Consider the following 18437-nt stretch of genomic DNA (forward strand, 5'->3'; position numbering starts at 1 on the left):
ACTGGAAGAAAGAAAGCTCAGAGAGCCTCAGCAAGCTGCCAGAGGTCACACAGCTAGAATGTGGTAGTCTCAGGATTCAAGCCCCAGTCTTTCTAGATTCCAAGGCCTGGGCTCTTTAATCACTTTGAGGGTTGACCAGGTATAGAGCAATGCAAAGAAAGTATCTGTGAGGGCTGAGCTTGGCCTAGCCAAGCTCCTAGCCACTCCAATCAGCCTTGAGTAAACAAATGAAAAGCAAGACTTCTTTTCCCTCTGCGAAAGGGATACCAGCCTCTGTTTACTGCTCCAGATTTTTTTTAACCTGAAGCCCTTACTAAGAGCCGTTTGGGGAGGCTAGGGCTGAGAGGAGGAACAGACACCTTAAGAGTGAATTCAGATGACTGGCTAGACAGAGCCACTTATGACCCTCTAGGTGGGATGGGCTTTACCTGCCTCTGCTTCGTTCTTATTTAGGGTCACCCCTGTGGAGCTAAGATGCCCGGTGTCCAAGTGTGTCTCCCCCACCCCACTTCGTTTCGGAAAGCTGGCTAGGCTTTGGGAAATCGGTGCCGGGGTTTATGGTGGACAGTGGCTAGCCGGTGGCAGTTTGCCGCCGAAGGAGAAAGGCCTCGAGGCGACCTCCTCTGAGCCGCCCGAGCCACTGCAGGTCTGCCAGCTGTCTGGAGAGTGTCTGCTCTGTGTCCCTCTCCCCCCGCAGTGGTCCTGGACGACAGCAAGCGTCTGGCCAAGAGGAAGCTCATCGAAGAGAACCGGGAGAAGAGGCGGCGGGAGGAGCTGCAGAAATCCATGGGGCACAAGCCAGAGCCCACTGATCAGGAATGGGAGCTCATCAAGACCGTCACCGAGGCCCACGTGGCCACCAACGCCCAGGGCAGCCACTGGAAGCAGAAGCGGAAGTTCCTGGTAAGACCCCCGCCCCTTCCACTTCCGCTTCCGCTTCGCCTCTGAGTGCTGGGTGCGCAGAACCCGGGATGCTGGTGTCCTTCCGCCTGTTACTGCTGGGAGCGCAGAGCCAACGTGTGAGTTACTGAGTTCTAACGCAGTTAGCTCTTTGCCTCTACTGTGAGGTACGCCAGCCCTGGGTCAGCTGACTAGCAAAATTCTTTACCTGCCAGCTCTCCCTTTTTATACTCAGGTCTTCCCTCAGATGCCCATTTGTATGCATACTTCATCCCCTAAACTCACTCCAAAATCCCGTTTAGAATCACCCCTAGAAAGATGTGACCCATATATCAAATGTATTTTTACATCAATGGAAGTCAAAATGTTGAGTTTAAAATAAATGCAGTCAGGTCCAGGGGGACGATGGGAACATGGGGTAGGGATGGGGGAGGGGAGTGTAAAGAAAAACAGGCCTTGCCAGACCCTTGAAATATCCATGTTTGACATTTTTATAAAACTAGCCGTTTTATGGTGGTCCAGGGGTTAGGACTTGGGCTTTTAATGCAGGGGGTGCAATTCAGTCCCTGGTCATGGAGCTGGGATCCCACATGCCTTGTGGCCAGAACATCGAAACATAAAATGGAAGCAAAATTGTAACAAATTCAATAAAGACTTTTAAAATGGTCTATGTCAAAAAACAAACGAACGAAAACTAGCCATTGTGAAAGTCCTTTCTATCCATTGCTTCCTTGGAGTTCACAACACTTTGGGTTAGGTAGGCTGGAATCACCATCCTCATTTTACAGGTATGCAAACCAAACCCCAGGCCTTTCCAGTGTCCCACCTGAGGATCACACTAGCATAAAGTGGCCAAACAGCCAACTTGGGTCTTTTGGCCCAAGTCTTCAGCCAAGATAGCATGATTTTTAGTTATTAAAACAGCCATGTCTGTACCTTTAACTCAAAACCTCCTAATGCTTCTCTTGATCATCTAGAGAAAGAACTGGGGAAGGCATTGCACAGAATGATCTGCCAGTAGTGTTTCTTCAGGGCTGTAAGGTTACCCAGGCACAAGGTTTTGTTCAGGAAGCTGATGTTTACAGAGCCACTGCTTTACCCACCTGTCTCCCCACCCATCATGGAGCTGACGTGAAATGTATATTTTTTAGATCCTTGATATGTTCAAGGAACTGTCCCTGTTGGTCCAAAAGCAAAGAACTCTTTCTCCAGGATGTTTTTTCCTAGAGGGCTGCTGGGGAAGACAATGCCTCCATCATCCCGTCTGTCTCGACAGTGATCATTATTTCTGTCAGCCAGTTCCCTTTTGCGCCCGGGCCGCCCCGGATCTCCTTGGGGGAAGGACAGAATTCCATTCAGCTTTGTCACCTTCACTGTCTGTCATGTGTGTGATTGAAGTTTATGGTAGCTTCTCTCTAAGGTGACTGTCAATCAATTCTTCCTCCCTTTCTTCACCATGGAGCGGTAGAATCTAGTCCTCTCTCCCGTTGAATCTGGGCTGGGCTGTGATTCCTTGAAGCGATGGATTTGGGCAGAATGACTCTTAAGGCTGGGTTGTAAGAAGGCTTGCAGTTTCCAGTTGGTTATTTTGGAGAGGATTGCCACGTGGTCTCTCTGAGGGAAGCCAACTGCCATAACAAACTAAAAGAGTAAGAGTCCTGCTACCTTGAGACCGCCATGCTGGGAGGAAGCCCCAGGCAGCCATGTGGAGAGACTGCCAACCTGGCCAGGCACCAGCGGTGTGACTGGAGTCACCTGCAGATGACACCAGTCTCTGCTGCTATTTCATGAGGGACCCCTGGAGAACCACCCAGAACTCTGAAAGACAGTGAAAATGTATTGTTTTAAATGAGAAAGTGTTGTTTCAAGTTTGGGGAGAGTCTGTTATGCAGCAGTAGATAACCAGAACCGAGCCCAATAAATATCTGTGAAATGCACCATCGAGTTCCATGGATCCACCCTCAGAAACAGCACAGCTAGGCCTGGTGTCTCAGCCTCTGGACACATTTACATATGCTCCCTGCAGCTGGGTGGTTGTGACTGAGTATTTATGCTCAGGATTAAAAGTGACTCTTGGCGGTCGTGAATGATTCCTGCAAAGTCATTAAAAATCCTTCATTAAAGACAGCTTTGCTTCATAAGAATCCATGTACAGAACTGGCTTCTATATGTGAGCACTTGCATCTCCTGTGTGGGCAATACCACTTTTTTTTGCTTACAACACCACTACTTATATTATTTCATTTATTTTTATGTGATGATGGCCCATCTTGTCTGGAAAAATATTTGAGGAGGCCTATTATTGTTAATAATAGTGGAGCAATGTCATAAGGGATTATAAATTATATGTTGTCATGAAAGCTAGAAGTATCCATTTATCGGGAATGCGTAAGTAACTTACTCCCCGAAAGGAGTTTCTTCATCATTTTTTAACCTTAAGACCAGGACTCAAGTCATAAACAGAGATTGGTGGTTTGACCTGGGGTTCAAATCAGCGTGTCTGTGTCTTTGGCAAGTAAAGGAACTTTTGCAAAAGCCTTGCAGATTTTCAGTGATTTTAAAACCACTCTTTACAACTATTTCCAAAAGCATTTAAGTCATACTCCAATCCCCTCAAATCTCTGAAGGTACAGAAGTGCCAGTCCCTGTGTGATGACAGTGACGATGACAAGTAGATGTGGACTGAGACACGGACAAGAAGCTTGTGCCAGAAAAGGGGAAGCAAGGTTTCCACCAAGGCACTCACAGCTGCACCTGCCCGGCATGGGAGACATTGGTTCAAAGTACACCCCTGCCAGAAACAGTACTGTCTGCCGAACACTGTGTTACTTTTACTAGGGTTTCTGGTCTTCCTCAATCAATAGAAATTGATCAGGGGCCAGACAAGCAATTTGGGCGAGGCTTTATCTGGGCTCCTGCAGCTGCAGCGGGACGGTTTCTCCTGCTTGCTCACTACCCGAGGGGAGTGGGGCAAGCTGGTTTCTTATACGGGGTGAGAGGAGGGGTGAGTCCAATGGTCAGACTGCAGGGTGTCTTAGGTGGTCTGCCCGCCCCTTTGGTGGTGTTGAGTGCAGGGGGCATGCGTAGTATCCTGCTTTTGCTCCTCGCTCTTCAGAAGTGGTTTTTTGGTCTTTGTGTATCTTGTTGTCCAGAATTTGCCCCAACTATGCATGCACACAGTTAGTTTTAGTCCCTGATGGTTTCTTTTTTATTTTGTTGCTGGAGAAAAGGTGTATCCAGGTGCAACCACGGCAGCCAAGCATCCCAGGCCCCAGCCTCTCTCATTATTTCTCTGCTCCCTTAGTTCACGTGCGAAGGTATGGCTTAGGGTGGATTTTCCACCCGGTATAAAATGTGACCATCAGAACCAGGGCAGACCTGCCCTGCTTTTCCCCTGGCAGAGCTACTGTCTTACATCTTATTCTCGATGGGAATCGTCTCAGAAAGGATGAGGCAGGATGGGTGGTTTGGCCATGTGTGGTCTGAGTAGACAGGTCACAAGACAAATGCAGCAAGCCAGGAAGGCTGCTGTCACTCAAAATGATTATAATTACATCAGAAGAAGGCAGTGTCGCCTAGTGCTTATGTGTGTAGAGACTGGAACCAAGCAGCCTGAGTTTACTGCTTGCTCTGTTGCTCTTTAATTATGTGACTTGGGGTAAATTACTTCCTGTCTAAGGCTCGGCTCTTTGGTGCTGTTACCAGTGATATAAAAGTAACCGTCATGAGATCTTGGCGTGTCATTAACAACCCCCTGCGGGTTACCCAGCGCGTCATCCACGCACCACCACTCTCCCTGTCCTGTCCCCCGCTCATCCCAGGAGAAGGGAGCTGTTGGGTAGTAATGTCCCAAGGCCCAGAGACCTTCAATCGCCATTTGTCCCCTTCCCCCCACTACAAAAGACCCTGATGCTGGGAAAGATTGAAGGCAAAAGGAGAAGGGGGCAGCAGAGGATGAGATGGCTGGATGGCATCACAGACTCAATGGACATGAGTTTGAGCAAGCTCCGGGAGTTGGTGATGGACAGGGAGGCCTGGCGTGCTGCAGTCCATGGGGTCGCAAAGGACACGAGTGAGCAACTGAACAACAACAACCCCACCACAAAGGTGAGGGGAGACACCCTGTGATGACTCAGAGGGATAGAAAGGTCCCGTCTGCCCATCCCCTCTGCTTGTGCCAGAGACCCAAGCCAAGAAGTCCTCAGCTTCAAGACAGCCACTTGCAAAGAGGTCAGCCAGAGTATTTCCTACTCCCTTGCACGATTCCGATGCCAAAGCAGAAAACCTCGGTCCGTCTCAGTTTGTGTCATACCAGCCTCCTCTAGTGCTGAGCTGGGGTCAAAGCCCACGTCTGCACACACCCCTGAATTTCTCCTCTATGCACCCGCCACCCTCCCCCACTGCCCAGAGGAGAGCTGCTGGGCTCCTCATCGGCCTTCACCTCCTCCAGTCCCTCAGCAGCCCCTGCCCTTGGCTCCCTAGAGAGGCCTCCATCTCTGCCCTTTCTCCATCTCCGCTGCCACCCCTGTGGTCCAGCCCACTTCCCCTCTTGCCCAAACCACTGCCGCGGTTTTCCCATCTCTTCCTTTGGCTCCTGCATCCCTTCTCCGTGTAGTAACCGTAAATCCCGTCCTGGCTGCTTTCCTGTTTAAATCTTTTCAGTGGTGCTCCATTTCGTTTAAAGTTCACCCATCTCCTCTCCATGGCCCCTGAGGGCCTGCTTCCCATCCTGTATCACATGCCATGTCTGGGCCTACCGAAGGGGCCTCCTCTCTGACCTTGGGGCTGTGCAGTGGGTTTGCCCTCCGCCTTCAGTGTCCTCTGCGTCTGTGGAAGCCTGCCTTCTTGCCATTCTTCAAGATAAAGCTCACACATGACATCTCAAAGGGGCCTGGCTGGTCACCCGACCTCCCAAGCCGCGTGTATTATTAGGTCACCTCCAGTCTTATCACAAATCAGCATTCTTTCTTGAGAGCATTCATTTCACTTACTGTCCGTCTCCCATCACCATACGCACGTTCTTTGAGGACATACTGTTTCTCTAGCCTCAGTGTGGAACAAAGCTTGACCCCATAGTAGCCGCACAATAAATAGTGGCTGAGGACATGTGTGAACACCATGGATGATGCACTCCCTCCGCCAGTCTTCACCGCTTGGCCCAGTGCCTTCTACACAGGAGACGAAGATCCTCAAGGCACATTCCCCGTCTTGAGAAGTTCTTATCTTAGATGTATACCTGTGAAACTACAGTTCCCTGGAGAAGGGAATGGCAACTCACTCCAGTACTCTTGCCTGGAATTCCATGGACCGAGGAGCCTGATGGGCTACAGTCCATGGGGCTGCAGAGTCAGACACGACTGAGAGACTAACGCTTCCACTTTTCATAACTACAATAAAAGTAACAATGCCTCGATGCCTGATGAGTGGTTACCTGGGCCACCTTGTGTATTCAAATGAAGTGGACACCATCTCCCACTGAGGCCATCTGGGAAGGCTTCCGAGAGAAGTTCGAGTTGGAATTGGCAGAGGTGAGACTGAAGTGAAGACTTTAAAGAAAAAGCAAAAGTCTTGGGGAGGTGAGGAGGCAGCCCCAGAAGGAAAAGCAAAATAAAGTGAAAGTCGCTCAGTCATGTCCAACTCTTTGCGACCCCATGCACTATCCAGTCCATGGAATTCTCCAGGCCAGAATACTGGAGTGGGTTGCCTGTCCCTTCTCCAGGGGATCTTCCCAACCCAGGGATCAAACCCAGGTCTCCCACATTGCAGGCAGATTCTTTACTGTCTCAGCCACCAGGGAAGCCCAAGAATACTGGAGTGGAAGAGCACAAGGCAAATTGGGGAGGAATTGGGAAGAGCTGGACGGGGCTGGCTCCAGGGGTCCATTAGGGCCCCCTGCCCACCCCCGTGAAACAGCTCAGGCACTTTGATCCACAGATGCAAAAGGCCCGCTCCCCGAGTCTCCACTGCTGAGTCTGCATGCCGGGGACCTATCTCAGTCTCTGAGTTTGATCTCATGTGAAAAAGCACACACGTGTATATGAGCAAATGTGTTCAGTGAGTGGACTACAGGCTACTTGCTGGAAGAAGATACCCAGTAGATTCAAGTGTGCCAGCTATTTGTATTCTATTTTTAACATCTTCCAAATATTTTAGCAAATAATATGTTGTCCTTATGGGTAAAAAAATCTTCAGGGAAGTCACAAACAAGGTTGCATTGTCAACTTTAATTTCTTAACATGTGATGCTTTAACTCAGGTCAATTCATATATTCTTTTTTCTAGTATCCAAGATCTATTTTGGATATAAAGTTTAATGATATAATAGAAGGCTTTTACTTTGTATATGGTTTTACTTCTAGCAATTGTATTTTCCATTAAATATCCAAAAGCTTAAATATAAAATTTTTTTCTACTCTGCTATTTATCAACAGAAAAGCTCATGAGGTTGTTATACTTAGGCATTTAATTTTAGTTAAAATTATCATATTTCCTTATACAATTTCCCTCCTATTTTTCAAACCTCTAGAGGTATCACAGATGGTAGTTCAAATACCCCATAGATTCACAGATTAAATGGAAATTATTAACATTAGTGTTTAGCCACTGATACTTCAAAAGACACTGAAGACAATTCAATACAATTAGATTAGATCTATCAATGTTCAGTGAGAAGATGTTTGGAGTCAACCAGGCCAAAACTATGTTATTAAAATAATACTTTTATTTTTATTTCTTAAAAAGATCACCATGTGTGTGTGTGTATACAACTCTCTACCTTTTTACTGAGTGACCATGTTCCTTTTATTAGTTGATCTTTGTGAGAGAGTTATAAAGTAGACACGCAGGTGAGCCGGGCCACATTTTGGAGTGGCAGGGATTAGAGAGACCAGCAAGGAGATCTGAAGGATGCCAGACTGCCTTGTGCTTCAGAAGAATTACCCCCAGACTTTCTGATGTACCTTTTCCCTTGTTGTTCAGTCACTCAGTCGTGTCCGACTCTTTGCAACCCCATGGACTGCAGCACACCAGTCTTCCCTGTCCTTCACTCTCTCCCAGAGTTTACTCAAACTCATGTCCATTGAGTCAGTGATGCCATCCAGCCATCTCATCCTCTGTCATCCCCTTCTCCTCCTGCCTTCAATCTTTCCCAGCATCAGGGTCTTTTCCAGTGAGTCAGCTCTTCGCATCAGGAGGCCAAAGTATTGGAGTTTCAGCTTCAGCATCAGTCCTTCCAATGAGTATTCAGGGCTGATTTCCTTTAGGATGGACTGGTTTGAGCTCCGTGCCATCCAGGGGACTCTGAAGAGCCTACTCTAGCACCACAATTCAAAAACATCAATTCTAAAGCACTCAACCTTCTTTATGGTACAACTTTCACATCCATACGTGACTACTAGAAACACCACAGCTTTGACCATATGGACCTTTGTCAGCAAAGTGATGTCTCTGATTTTTAATACACAATCTAGGTTTGTCATAGCTTTTCTTTCAAGGAGCAAGCATCTTTTAATTTCATGGCTGCAGTCACCATCCACAGTGATTTTGGAGCCCAAGAAAATAAAGTCTGTAACTCTTGCCATTTTTTCCCCATCTCTTTGCCATAAAGTGATGGGACCAGATGCCATGATCCTCGTCTTCTGAATGTTGAGTTTTAAGCCAGCTTTTTCACTCTCCTTTTTCACCCTCATCAAAAGACTCTTTAGTCCCTCTTCACTTTCTGCCATTAGGGAAGTCCTTTTCCCTTAACTCAGTCTATGAGAGAGACAGAGACGGGGGAGAGAGAGAAGCCTTAACTGTGATTAGCCCATCAATTCTGCCTGCATCCGGAGAGCCAGCAGCTTCCATGGGCTTGCTATGCCGACAGTTGCCCCAAAACATAGTCACTGATATGAAACAAGAGAGAAACCAGCTTTCTTTCCCATCTACTTGCTGTCCCCAAAACAAACAACAAAAAGTAGAATAAACAGAAGCAGCTCCGGGAGAATCGGAACAAGGTCAATGCTGTCATGGTTTGCTATGTAGTAGACTTAAAAATCCCCCTCCCTTGACCCCAGTCTGTACATCTCCAGTCACACCTTTGGAGGCCTGGGCCACCCCTCCGAGCTGGTGCCCTGGCAGTACCATGAAAGAACCATCCTTGCTTGTCTTTGTGCTAAAAAGGAGGCGTGAGCAGTAACGGGCAGTGGGGGAAGCCAAGCAAGAAGTGGGTCCCTCCGGGCTGGGCGTGGTCACTGCTCGTGGAGTGCTGCTCAGCGTGCGCGCTCCAGCCAGCGGCATTGGTGCCCAGGGGAGCTGGTAGAAATGCAGATCCTCTAACAGGGACCTACTGAGTCGGCAATTCTGGGGGTCACTCGGAGGCAGAGTCAAGCCTGGGGCCTGCGAAGGCAGGCGCAGTCCGTCCCCAGCGGTGCCCTCAGCAGCCGCTCTGCCGTGAGCGGTCCGACTTGCAGGACCGGCTCCTGGCCCGTACCGCCTGGCCTGTCTGCCCTCTTCCCGCCTCCCAGCCAGGCCGCCTCGTCCCTGCAAGTCCACTGTGACTCTGGGCGAAGGGCACCGCCGTCAGGCAGTGTCGGCCCCTCTGACCCCAGGCACAGCCTCCTGGAAGAGCAGGGACCAGTCCTGGCCTCGGGACCATCCTTAACCTCCCTGGGCACTCCTTCGCTCGCCTGTCCATCAGGGATTGGGGGAGGACCACCCGAGGCGGTCATTACCATCGCAAGGACCAGAAAGGGCAGCGGGGAGGACTGTTGCTGACAGGGAGCACCGGTGACCACAGGAGATACATGGAGAGCCTGTCGCGGTCCAGGCTGAGGAGCTAGAGAGCCCCGGGCACGCAGGGCCTGGCGTTGGCACCGGGCCTGGGGTTGGCACCGCTCACCCGTTGCTTCTGCAGCAGTAGGTAGGGGGAGGGCCGGGGAGTCTGCGTTTCCAGCAGGTCCCAGGTGACGGCCTCGCTGCTGACCGCCCCCTCCCCTTTGAGCAGCAAGGCAATGGGTGGTTGCGAACGAGCGCAGAGAAGACTGCTAGTGGATTCTGCACTCTGCCCTCAAGCCTGCCCTGTGCCCAGGCCCAGGCCCTGGAAGTGACCCCCGACAGACAGCTTCCCCCGCCCGCCGAGGCCCCTCCGGCTGGCCTCTGGAGGGCAGACTGGGACCCGAGCGAGTCCCCGGGTCCTGTGTGCGGGGCTCCCCCTCCCTGCCCAGGCCGTGCCCACCGCCCACAGGAGGACTCCCACAGGGTGTGCCCTGCTCCGAAAACGGCGCCCAAGCCCCGGACGTAGGTCCCCTTCGCGCACTCAGAAACAGAGCCAGATTCTTGTTTCTCCTCCCTCCCTCTTTCTCTCACTGCGTCTTTCCACAGCAACCACCCTGTGACTGTGATCACTGGGGGCCTTTGAAAGCAATAGCCAGGAACATATATCTTTGCTCAGAGAATTCAAGGTTTTGGAAACTGTACGGTCTCTCACTGAACAACGTGGAAACCGTACAGTATATGTCAGTTCAGGAGCGATTTCCTGCCACTCGAGAACCGTGATCAGTGACCCGTTCGATGTCTTCACTTAAATCCTCCTTGTCTCTCCTCCTCAGCCCGAAGACATTGGACAGGCGCCGATAGTAAACGCCCCCGAAGGTGGAAAGGTCGACTTGGAAGCCTTCAGCCATTTTACAAAAATCATCACACCAGCAATTACCAGAGTGGTGGATTTTGCCAAAAAGTTGCCTATGTTTTGTGAGGTGAGGAGATTGCTTTTCCTTCTTTGTTCGTATTCATGATTAGTTCCATTGAGTTCCTGAGTATTACGTGTAATTTAATACTAATTGGTTGGGACTTAAGAAAAGTCACATGAAAGCCACGGCCGCACGAAATGACAAGGCGCTGTCCCGCATGTTTCCCCGCCTCCTCTGTCAGTCATCATCCGTCAGCTTATCCAGGTGAGGCTGACGAGGGGCCTCTCCACTGCCCGCCTCCAGGCCCAGGAGACACGACAGTCTCACCTCCTCTCGGTCGGCATTGTGATGTCCTGGTCGCCATGCTGAAGTCTGCCTCATGGAATCCAGTCCCTCTAACAGATTGGCAGCATAGCTTTTGTTAAGCCCACTTTACAGATGGGGAAAATTAAGATCAAAGAGATGAAGTCTCCCCATTTGGCATGGGGCCACCGTTCCCCGAGTCTCTGTCTCTATTATTTCCATTTTGTATCCCAGCAGCTCGGCTTCGTGCTGGTTTCTTCATCTCAAGAATAAATGAGATGGGGGTGGGGGATGTCCCTGGCAGTCCAGTGGTGAGACTCGGCACGTCCCCTGCAGGGGGCATAGGTTTGGGCCCTGGGCAGGGACTAAGATCCCGCCTGGGATTCTCCAAGCAAGAACACTGCAGTGGGTTGCCATTTCCTCCTCCAGGGGATCTTCCCGACCCAGGGATTAAACCCATGTGTCTTGCGTCTCCTGCATTGGCGGGTGGGTTCTTTACCACTGAGCTACCTGGGAAGGCCCACTCTAAAGAACAGATCTCCCATGATTTAGGTTATCTGCTTTTACAGGATCTTTAGTGCATATCTGATTTTTCAATAATATAAATATTCTGCAATGAGCATTCTGGTACCTATGCCCTGTTCACAAAACCGCCTGTTTCCTAGGGCAAATCCCAGAAGTGGAATTTAAGGACCTAGGCTGCTCCTTTGAGGACTTTCTATGCGTTGCCTAATTGCCCTCTAGAAAGTGTGTCTCCAGTCCCCTCTGTGCCAAGGACGCATTTCCTCTCACTCCAGGTGTCGGCTCTTGTTTTGGGCGCTGGGTTGAATCTGTTTTCCCGAACCTCTCTTAGTGCTCTGTTTCTGGGCTGTGTCCTCTTTTCTCCGTCCTTGGTGTCTGAGGAAAAACTGGAGTTGGCTACTCCTATGAGGCGAGCTAGCCTATCAGTCCTATGTTCCCCTTGGAATACCCACCAAAAAAGTTTTCTAGAAAATGTAAAGCTTAAGGCCACCAGCCACTGAGTGCTGTGTAGTGAAAGAAAGAAAAGAAGCCATTGCCACCACCAGCAACAAAGACACGGTGTGCTGTGTCCTTGGCAAGGGTGAGAGCCAGCCCGGACCCTCCCAGGCCCGAGTGTGGCAAGCTTCTCCCTTCAGGCTTCCCTCGGGAGTTTAAGCCTGCTTCAAAGTCGTGATTCCATCTCTCTTTCAACCTTGCTATTTTGTAGTCTCCAAATTGAAAATAAGTGGGCGGAGGCTATTTTGACAGCAGCGATGCATGTTTCTGGTGCTTGTGGCCTCCTGGGGACCTTTACCCTTTGACACTGTCTTTTTTAAAAAATCTTTTGGTGGCGCCGCATGGCATGTGGGATCTTAGTTTCCCACCAGGGATCAAACCCACGCCCTCTGTATTGGAAGTGCAGAGTCTTAACCACTGAGCCACCGGCGAAGTCCCTTTTGACACTCTTTGGAACCCCAAAGAGGGCAGTGAACGGCGCAGGCCATGAGCTACCTCTGGAGTGGGCTCCAGATCCCAGGTGGTCTCCAGAACCAGAAGTTTCTGCCAGCGGCAGTTTGATCCACCTGCTGTTCAAATCGCACTCAGGGTAACTTTCTGCTGAGACCCGTGCCAGCCCATCAATCAAGGGCTTCGAAAGCTCTGAAATGGCCACAAGAGCACGCATCAGAGCCGTTTCTTGAGCGCAGGGCCCGGGCACTCCTGCCAGCCGACCGAGCGCCGCGCCCCCAGAGGGCAGGCGGGTCTGTGGGCACCCCCCACCCCGGGGCCTCCCCACAGTGGAGGGCTCTTAGGTGACTTGGAGACTGTCTGCCCACATGGGAAACAAACCTCACCCTAAACCCCTCTTTAAAGAACAGGCATCTGGCCTAGCTTTTAAACCGCTGGAGATCCCTGACAAATCTTGACTCTGCTTTTATTTACATGTGAACTCACCGATAGGAAGTTTTCAAAAGAAAACTTCTACTTCCTCTATCATCAGACTTGGCTATAAAGATGGGGCCTGCCCAAGTCTATGTACTCTGTGACAGCTAAAACCAACTAAAATCAATGGTTTTATCAGACTAGTCATTTCTCTTTGCTACTCTGTGTCCGCGGTTCTCGAGGAGGTCCCTGAACCAGGTGAGTGGGCATCACCTGGGAACTTGGGCGCATGCAGACCCTCAGAGGCGGGGCCAGCAATGCATGTTTATCAAGCCCTCGGTGTCGGTGATGGCGCTGCAGACAGGACCTCTGCCCTCGGCAGTGAAGCCAGTGTTCGCCCACTCCAGCCAGCTGTCCGCTTGCCTGTGGAGGCTCTAGCCAAGTTCCCGTCTCCTGTTCCCTACCAGGCCCTGAGGCCAGGAATCCAAGATGTAATTGAGGAGTATTAATCAGAAACTAAATAAAAGCAAATCACAGTCGTTTTTGCTTAATGAGTAGAGGGGAGAATTCCCATGAATGGATTCCAGAACCAAACACAAAGTGCCTTTTACTCTAGAGAAAAAGCAGAGCAATTTGAAATTAAACAGTAAGGCAGGTAGGCTGTTAGTAAAAAACATATATATATATATATATATATATATGTATATATATATATATATATGAAATACTCTGTATTTTAAAGGTAATTCCATAGTACTGCTTTGTCATATATAGTCACCTGAATTGAAATAGTTGTGTTGCCAAGATCATTTCTCAAAAAAAGAATCAGAACCTGCTTTAATGAAAAGATAGAAATTATGTATCATTTCATATTCATTGTTTACAGAAACTTACACCCAAATCCCTTCAGAGAGTGAGCTCTCCTTTTCCCTTGACCTTGGATTCTGACAGAGCTGGCTTCCAACTCTCTCCTCACCCACACTCAGGGACCCCCTAGGATGTCTCTCAATCTCTGAGTCGTGATTTCCACACCTGTCAATAAAATTGGAATTAGAATATTTACCTCACTGCATTGTTGCAAATGTTAAACAAAGCGATGCATGTCAATCTTAGCCCAATTCATCAAAAACACCCATTGACTAATAGTGTTTTGAAACTTTGATAATGGCATTTAATTAAACATTCTCCCCCTCCAGAAAATCAAACTCTAATTTTTTTTAAGTTTATTATTAATGTTATCAGTTCAGTTCAGTTGCTCAGTCGTGTCCAACTATTTGTGACCCCATGGACTGCAATACACCAGGCTTCCCTGTCCATCATCAACTGCCAGAGCTTGCTCAAACTCATGTCCATCAAGTTGGTGATGCCATCCAACCATGTCTTCCTCTGCCATCCCTTTCTCCTCCTGCCTTCAATCTTTCCCAGCATCAGGATCTTTTACAATGACTCAGTTCTTCACATCAGCTGGCCAAAGTATTGGCGTTTCAGCTTCAGCATCAGTCCTTCCAATGAATATTCAGGACTGATTTCCTTTAAGATTGACTGTTTTGATCTCCTTGCAGCCCAAGGGACTCTGAGAGTCTCCTTCAGCACCACAGTTCAAAAGCATCAATTCTCTGGCCATCAATTCTTTATGGTTCAACTCTCACATCCATACATGACTACTGGAAAAAACATAGCTTTGACTATATGGACCTTTGTCAACAAAGTAATGTCTCTGCTTTTAAATATAATGTCTAGGTTGCTCATAGCTTTTCTTCCAAGGAGCAAGCATCTTTTAATTTCATGACTGCAGTCACCATCTGCAGTGATTTTGGAGCCCAAAAATATAAAGTCTGTCACTGTTTCCATTGTTTCCCCATCTATTTGCCATGAAGTGATGGGACCAGACACCATGATCTTAGTTTTCTGAATGTTGAGTTTTAAGCCAACTTTTTCACTCTCTTCTTTCACTTTCATCAAGAGGCTCTTTAGTTCTTCTTTGCTTTCTGCCATGAGGGTGGTGTCATCTGAGTATCTGAGGTTATTGCTATTTCTCCTGGCAATGTTGATTCCAGCTTGTGCTTCATCCAACCCGGCATTTGGCATGATGTACTCTGCATATAAGTTAAATAAGCAGGGGGACAATAATGTTATCACATTATCACAAATCCTAACAGGACACCCAGATGAGTTTAAAATGAGATTACAACACTGGAAAAGAGATCCAGTGTGTGCAGTAATTCTGATGCTGGAGACTCTGAGAACATAATAACCCTAGGAGCCAGGAGGTCCAGATTCTGGGCTCACCTCCGCCTCTGATCCACTGGTTGACTGAGCAAAGTTATGACATCTCCGGGCCTCAGAGGTCACACGTGTCTGTAAGAGACCTTCTAGTCCTCTGCCTTTTAAGAGATTCAGGGAGCAAAAGTGCTTCAAAAAACAGAGCAGCGCACTCGCCAGCTAACAGTGGCCTCGGCTTTTAGAGCTCCCGGACCAAAATGGTGGTACATTTAGGGAGGTCTCAGTTGCTGGCTGTTCCAGTATTCCTGGGCTTCCCTGGCGGCTCAGACAGTAAGGCATCTGCCTGCAGCATGGGAGACCTGGGTTCTGGCGTGGTTGCCCTTGCAATGCAGGGGGTGTGGGTTCAATCCCAGGTCAGGGACCTAAGATCCAACATGCCATGCAGTGCAGCCAAAAAAAAAAAAACTGGTGAAGCTTATGAACAGTGTGGGTGCTCAGTCGCTCCAGTTCTGTCTGACTCAGCACAGACTCTCTGTGACCCCATGGACTGTAGCCTGCAGGGCTCCTCTGTCCACAGGGATTCTCCAGGCAAGAATACTGGACTGGGTTGCCATGCCCTCCTCAGGGGGATCTTCATGACCCAGGGATCGAACCCATATCTCCTGCATTGGCAGGCAGACTTCTTCCCACGAGTGCCCCTGGGAAGCCCAGGCTTGGAGTCTGCGGAGTGGCTGTGGGAGTCTGCAGCCGAGCGGGCAGGGCAGGGGCTGCTCCCGTCGCCCCTGGCGGGTTCTCGCAGACGTCTGTGCCCTCGCTCCTGCTGACGTGGGCTGCTTCTTTCCAGCTGCCATGTGAAGACCAGATCATCCTCCTCAAAGGCTGTTGCATGGAGATCATGTCCCTCCGTGCCGCCGTGCGCTACGACCCGGAGAGTGAGACTCTGACCCTGAACGGGGAGATGGCGGTGACGCGCGGCCAGCTGAAAAACGGGGGCCTCGGGGTGGTGTCCGACGCCATCTTCGACCTGGGGATGTCGCTGTCCTCTTTCAACCTGGACGACACTGAGGTCGCTCTCCTTCAGGCCGTCCTGCTGATGTCTTCAGGTGAGTGTGTCCGGACCGGCCGCCGCACGCGTTCAGAGCGCCTGGGGAGCTTCCGGTTCGCATCCCGCTGCCCCCCAGCGGCGGGCGGGGCTTTGCGGACAGCCAGGGAGCTGAGAGGGGGCGTCTGCCGGCTCCTCCTGTTGTGCCTGCCAGGAGCCCCCGGAGCTCCTCTGCCACGGCTCGGTGAAGCGGCTCCCCTCCACAGACACCCCCTGGCTGCCTCGGGGCGGTTGGCTCCCTTCTGCACTGCACCCTCAGCGGGGGGTCCCCCAGCCCCGCCTCTGGTGCGGAGGCAGGGGGGCAGGCTCTGTCTAGCGCGGCCTTCCGCGTCCTGCCCTCCCGATGCCCACGCCAAGTGCAGTCCCCTCCTGTCGGGAGCCCACGGCTGCCCCGGTAGGATCCAGGGAACTCCGCGTTTGCCCCGTGACTGCCTTGTGCTCTGTGACACTCCAGCCCCTCTTGGGAGCAGACTTGCTCACAGGACAGGAAGCCGCTTCCAGGAAGCAGGAAGCAAGGCTGCCTCCAGCAGACAGCCAGGTCAAGGCCGGGGCGCTCCCTGCCAGTAGACTTCACTATCAGTTCAGTCGCTCAGTCGTGTCTGACTCTTTGCGACCCCATGGACTGCAGCACGCAAGGCCTCCCTGTCCGTCACCAGCTCCCTAAGTTTACTCAGACTCGTCCATTGAGTCACTGAGTCATCCAACCATCTTATCCTCTGTCATCCCCTTCTCCTGCCCTCAATCTTTCCCAGTTTCAGGGTCTTTTCAGATGAGTCAGTTCTTCGCATCAGGTGGCCAAAGTATTGGCCCTTCAGCTTCAGCATCAGTCCTTCCAATGAGTATTCAGGACTGATTTCCGTTAGGATGGACTGGTTGGATCTCCTTGCAGTCCAAGGGACTCTCAAGAGTTATTATCCTTAAAATAAATAAAACATGTAACTTACCTAAGGACTCCCTGTGTGACGCTGAGCAAAGCTTCTAGTGTCTTTGGCCTTCAGTGTCCTGTAAAATAAAAAAAAAAAAAATGAGTAAGTACAGAGCAATATCGTGTTGACTTTCTGTTTGGATCAAAAGTTAAATGATTCTGTGGAGAATTTATCTGGCACATTCAGAGAGAGAGAAGATGGGGAGAGCCACAGAGCAGCAACATCAACTATGAAGGAAATCACGAAATTAACATGCACAAATTGCAATCTGCGCTGGATGGGCGATGCCAAAACCAGGATATTTTGTCTAAAGTCAGAAGGGTGGACTGAGACATTAACCCTGATTCTTTCTTTCAAATTAAGCAGAACTCTAGAGTTTTACTGACACAGATATTTCAATAACTAGACATTTGAAGCATGAATGTATTTATTTGATCAAAGCCACAAACAGGAGAACTGGGCAGGGGGGTGGTAGGGCTCCCCAGCATTGTATGAGGAATTCATTCAGGTTTACAAATTTCTTTTATTTTTTATTGAGGTATAACTTAACATTGCATTAGTTTCAGGTGTACAACATAATGACTGGCTATCTGTATATTATTTTTAAATGATCGTCACGTACATAGCCAACATCTCTCCCCATATACAGTTGCACATTTTTTTCTTGTGATTAGGACTTTCAAGATTTATTCTCTTAGCAAGTTTCAAATATGTAATACAGTATTATTAGCTAGTCACCATGCTGTTCATTACATCTGCATGACTTACTTGTTTTATAACTGGAAGTCTGTACCCTTTGACTCCGTTCACCCATTTCACCCACCCCCACTCCCAGCCTCTGATACCATACCAGTGTCCATACCAATCTGCTATGCGTTTGAGCTTACTGGAGTTTTGTTTGTTTTTGTTTTTGAGATTCTACCTATAAGTGAGATCACGTAGTATTTGTCTTTCTCTGACTTATTCACTTAGCATAATACCCTCAAGGTCCATCCATGTTGTTGCAAATGGCAAGATTTCATTTTTTATAACTAAATAGTATGCCAGGAAGTGGGGGATGGGGTGGCAGGGGCTGACGGCTTCTTTATCCATTCATCCATCAGTGGACACTTAGAGTGTCTCCACACCTTAACTATTATAATAATGCTTCAAAGAACAGGGGGGTGAAGGTATGTTTTTGATGTAGTGGTCTAGTTTTCTTCAGATAAATAACCAGAAGTGGGATTGTTGGGTCATGTGGTAGTTCTATTTTGATTTTTTAAGGACTCTCCATACTGTTTTCCACAGTGGCTGTACCAACTTACATTCCCAAAAATAGTGCTCAAGGGTTCTCTTGTTACTTCTTTTCTTTTTGATGACAGCCTTTCTAACAGGTGTGAGGTGATGTCTAATTGCAGTTTTGATTTGCATTTCCATTCATCTACGTATCTGTCTT

At 49.3% G+C, this 18437-nt stretch overlaps 1 protein-coding gene across 5 annotated transcripts in view; it reads left to right on the forward strand.

Moving 5' to 3' along the window:
• THRB (thyroid hormone receptor beta) overlaps nt 1-18437 on the forward strand; it is a 416080-nt gene that overhangs the window by 391359 nt on the left and 6284 nt on the right. For all 5 annotated transcript variants that reach the window (XM_061134940.1, XM_061134937.1, XM_061134939.1 and 2 more), the window contains exons 7-9: nt 698-903; nt 10487-10633; nt 15819-16077. In XM_061134940.1, coding sequence (XP_060990923.1) covers nt 698-903; nt 10487-10633; nt 15819-16077 — 612 coding nt within the window. The remainder of the gene's footprint in view (nt 1-697; nt 904-10486; nt 10634-15818; nt 16078-18437) is intronic.

Source organism: Dama dama, chromosome 32 (genome assembly GCF_033118175.1).
Source record: "Dama dama isolate Ldn47 chromosome 32, ASM3311817v1, whole genome shotgun sequence".
Taxonomy (NCBI): Eukaryota; Metazoa; Chordata; class Mammalia; order Artiodactyla; family Cervidae; genus Dama; species Dama dama.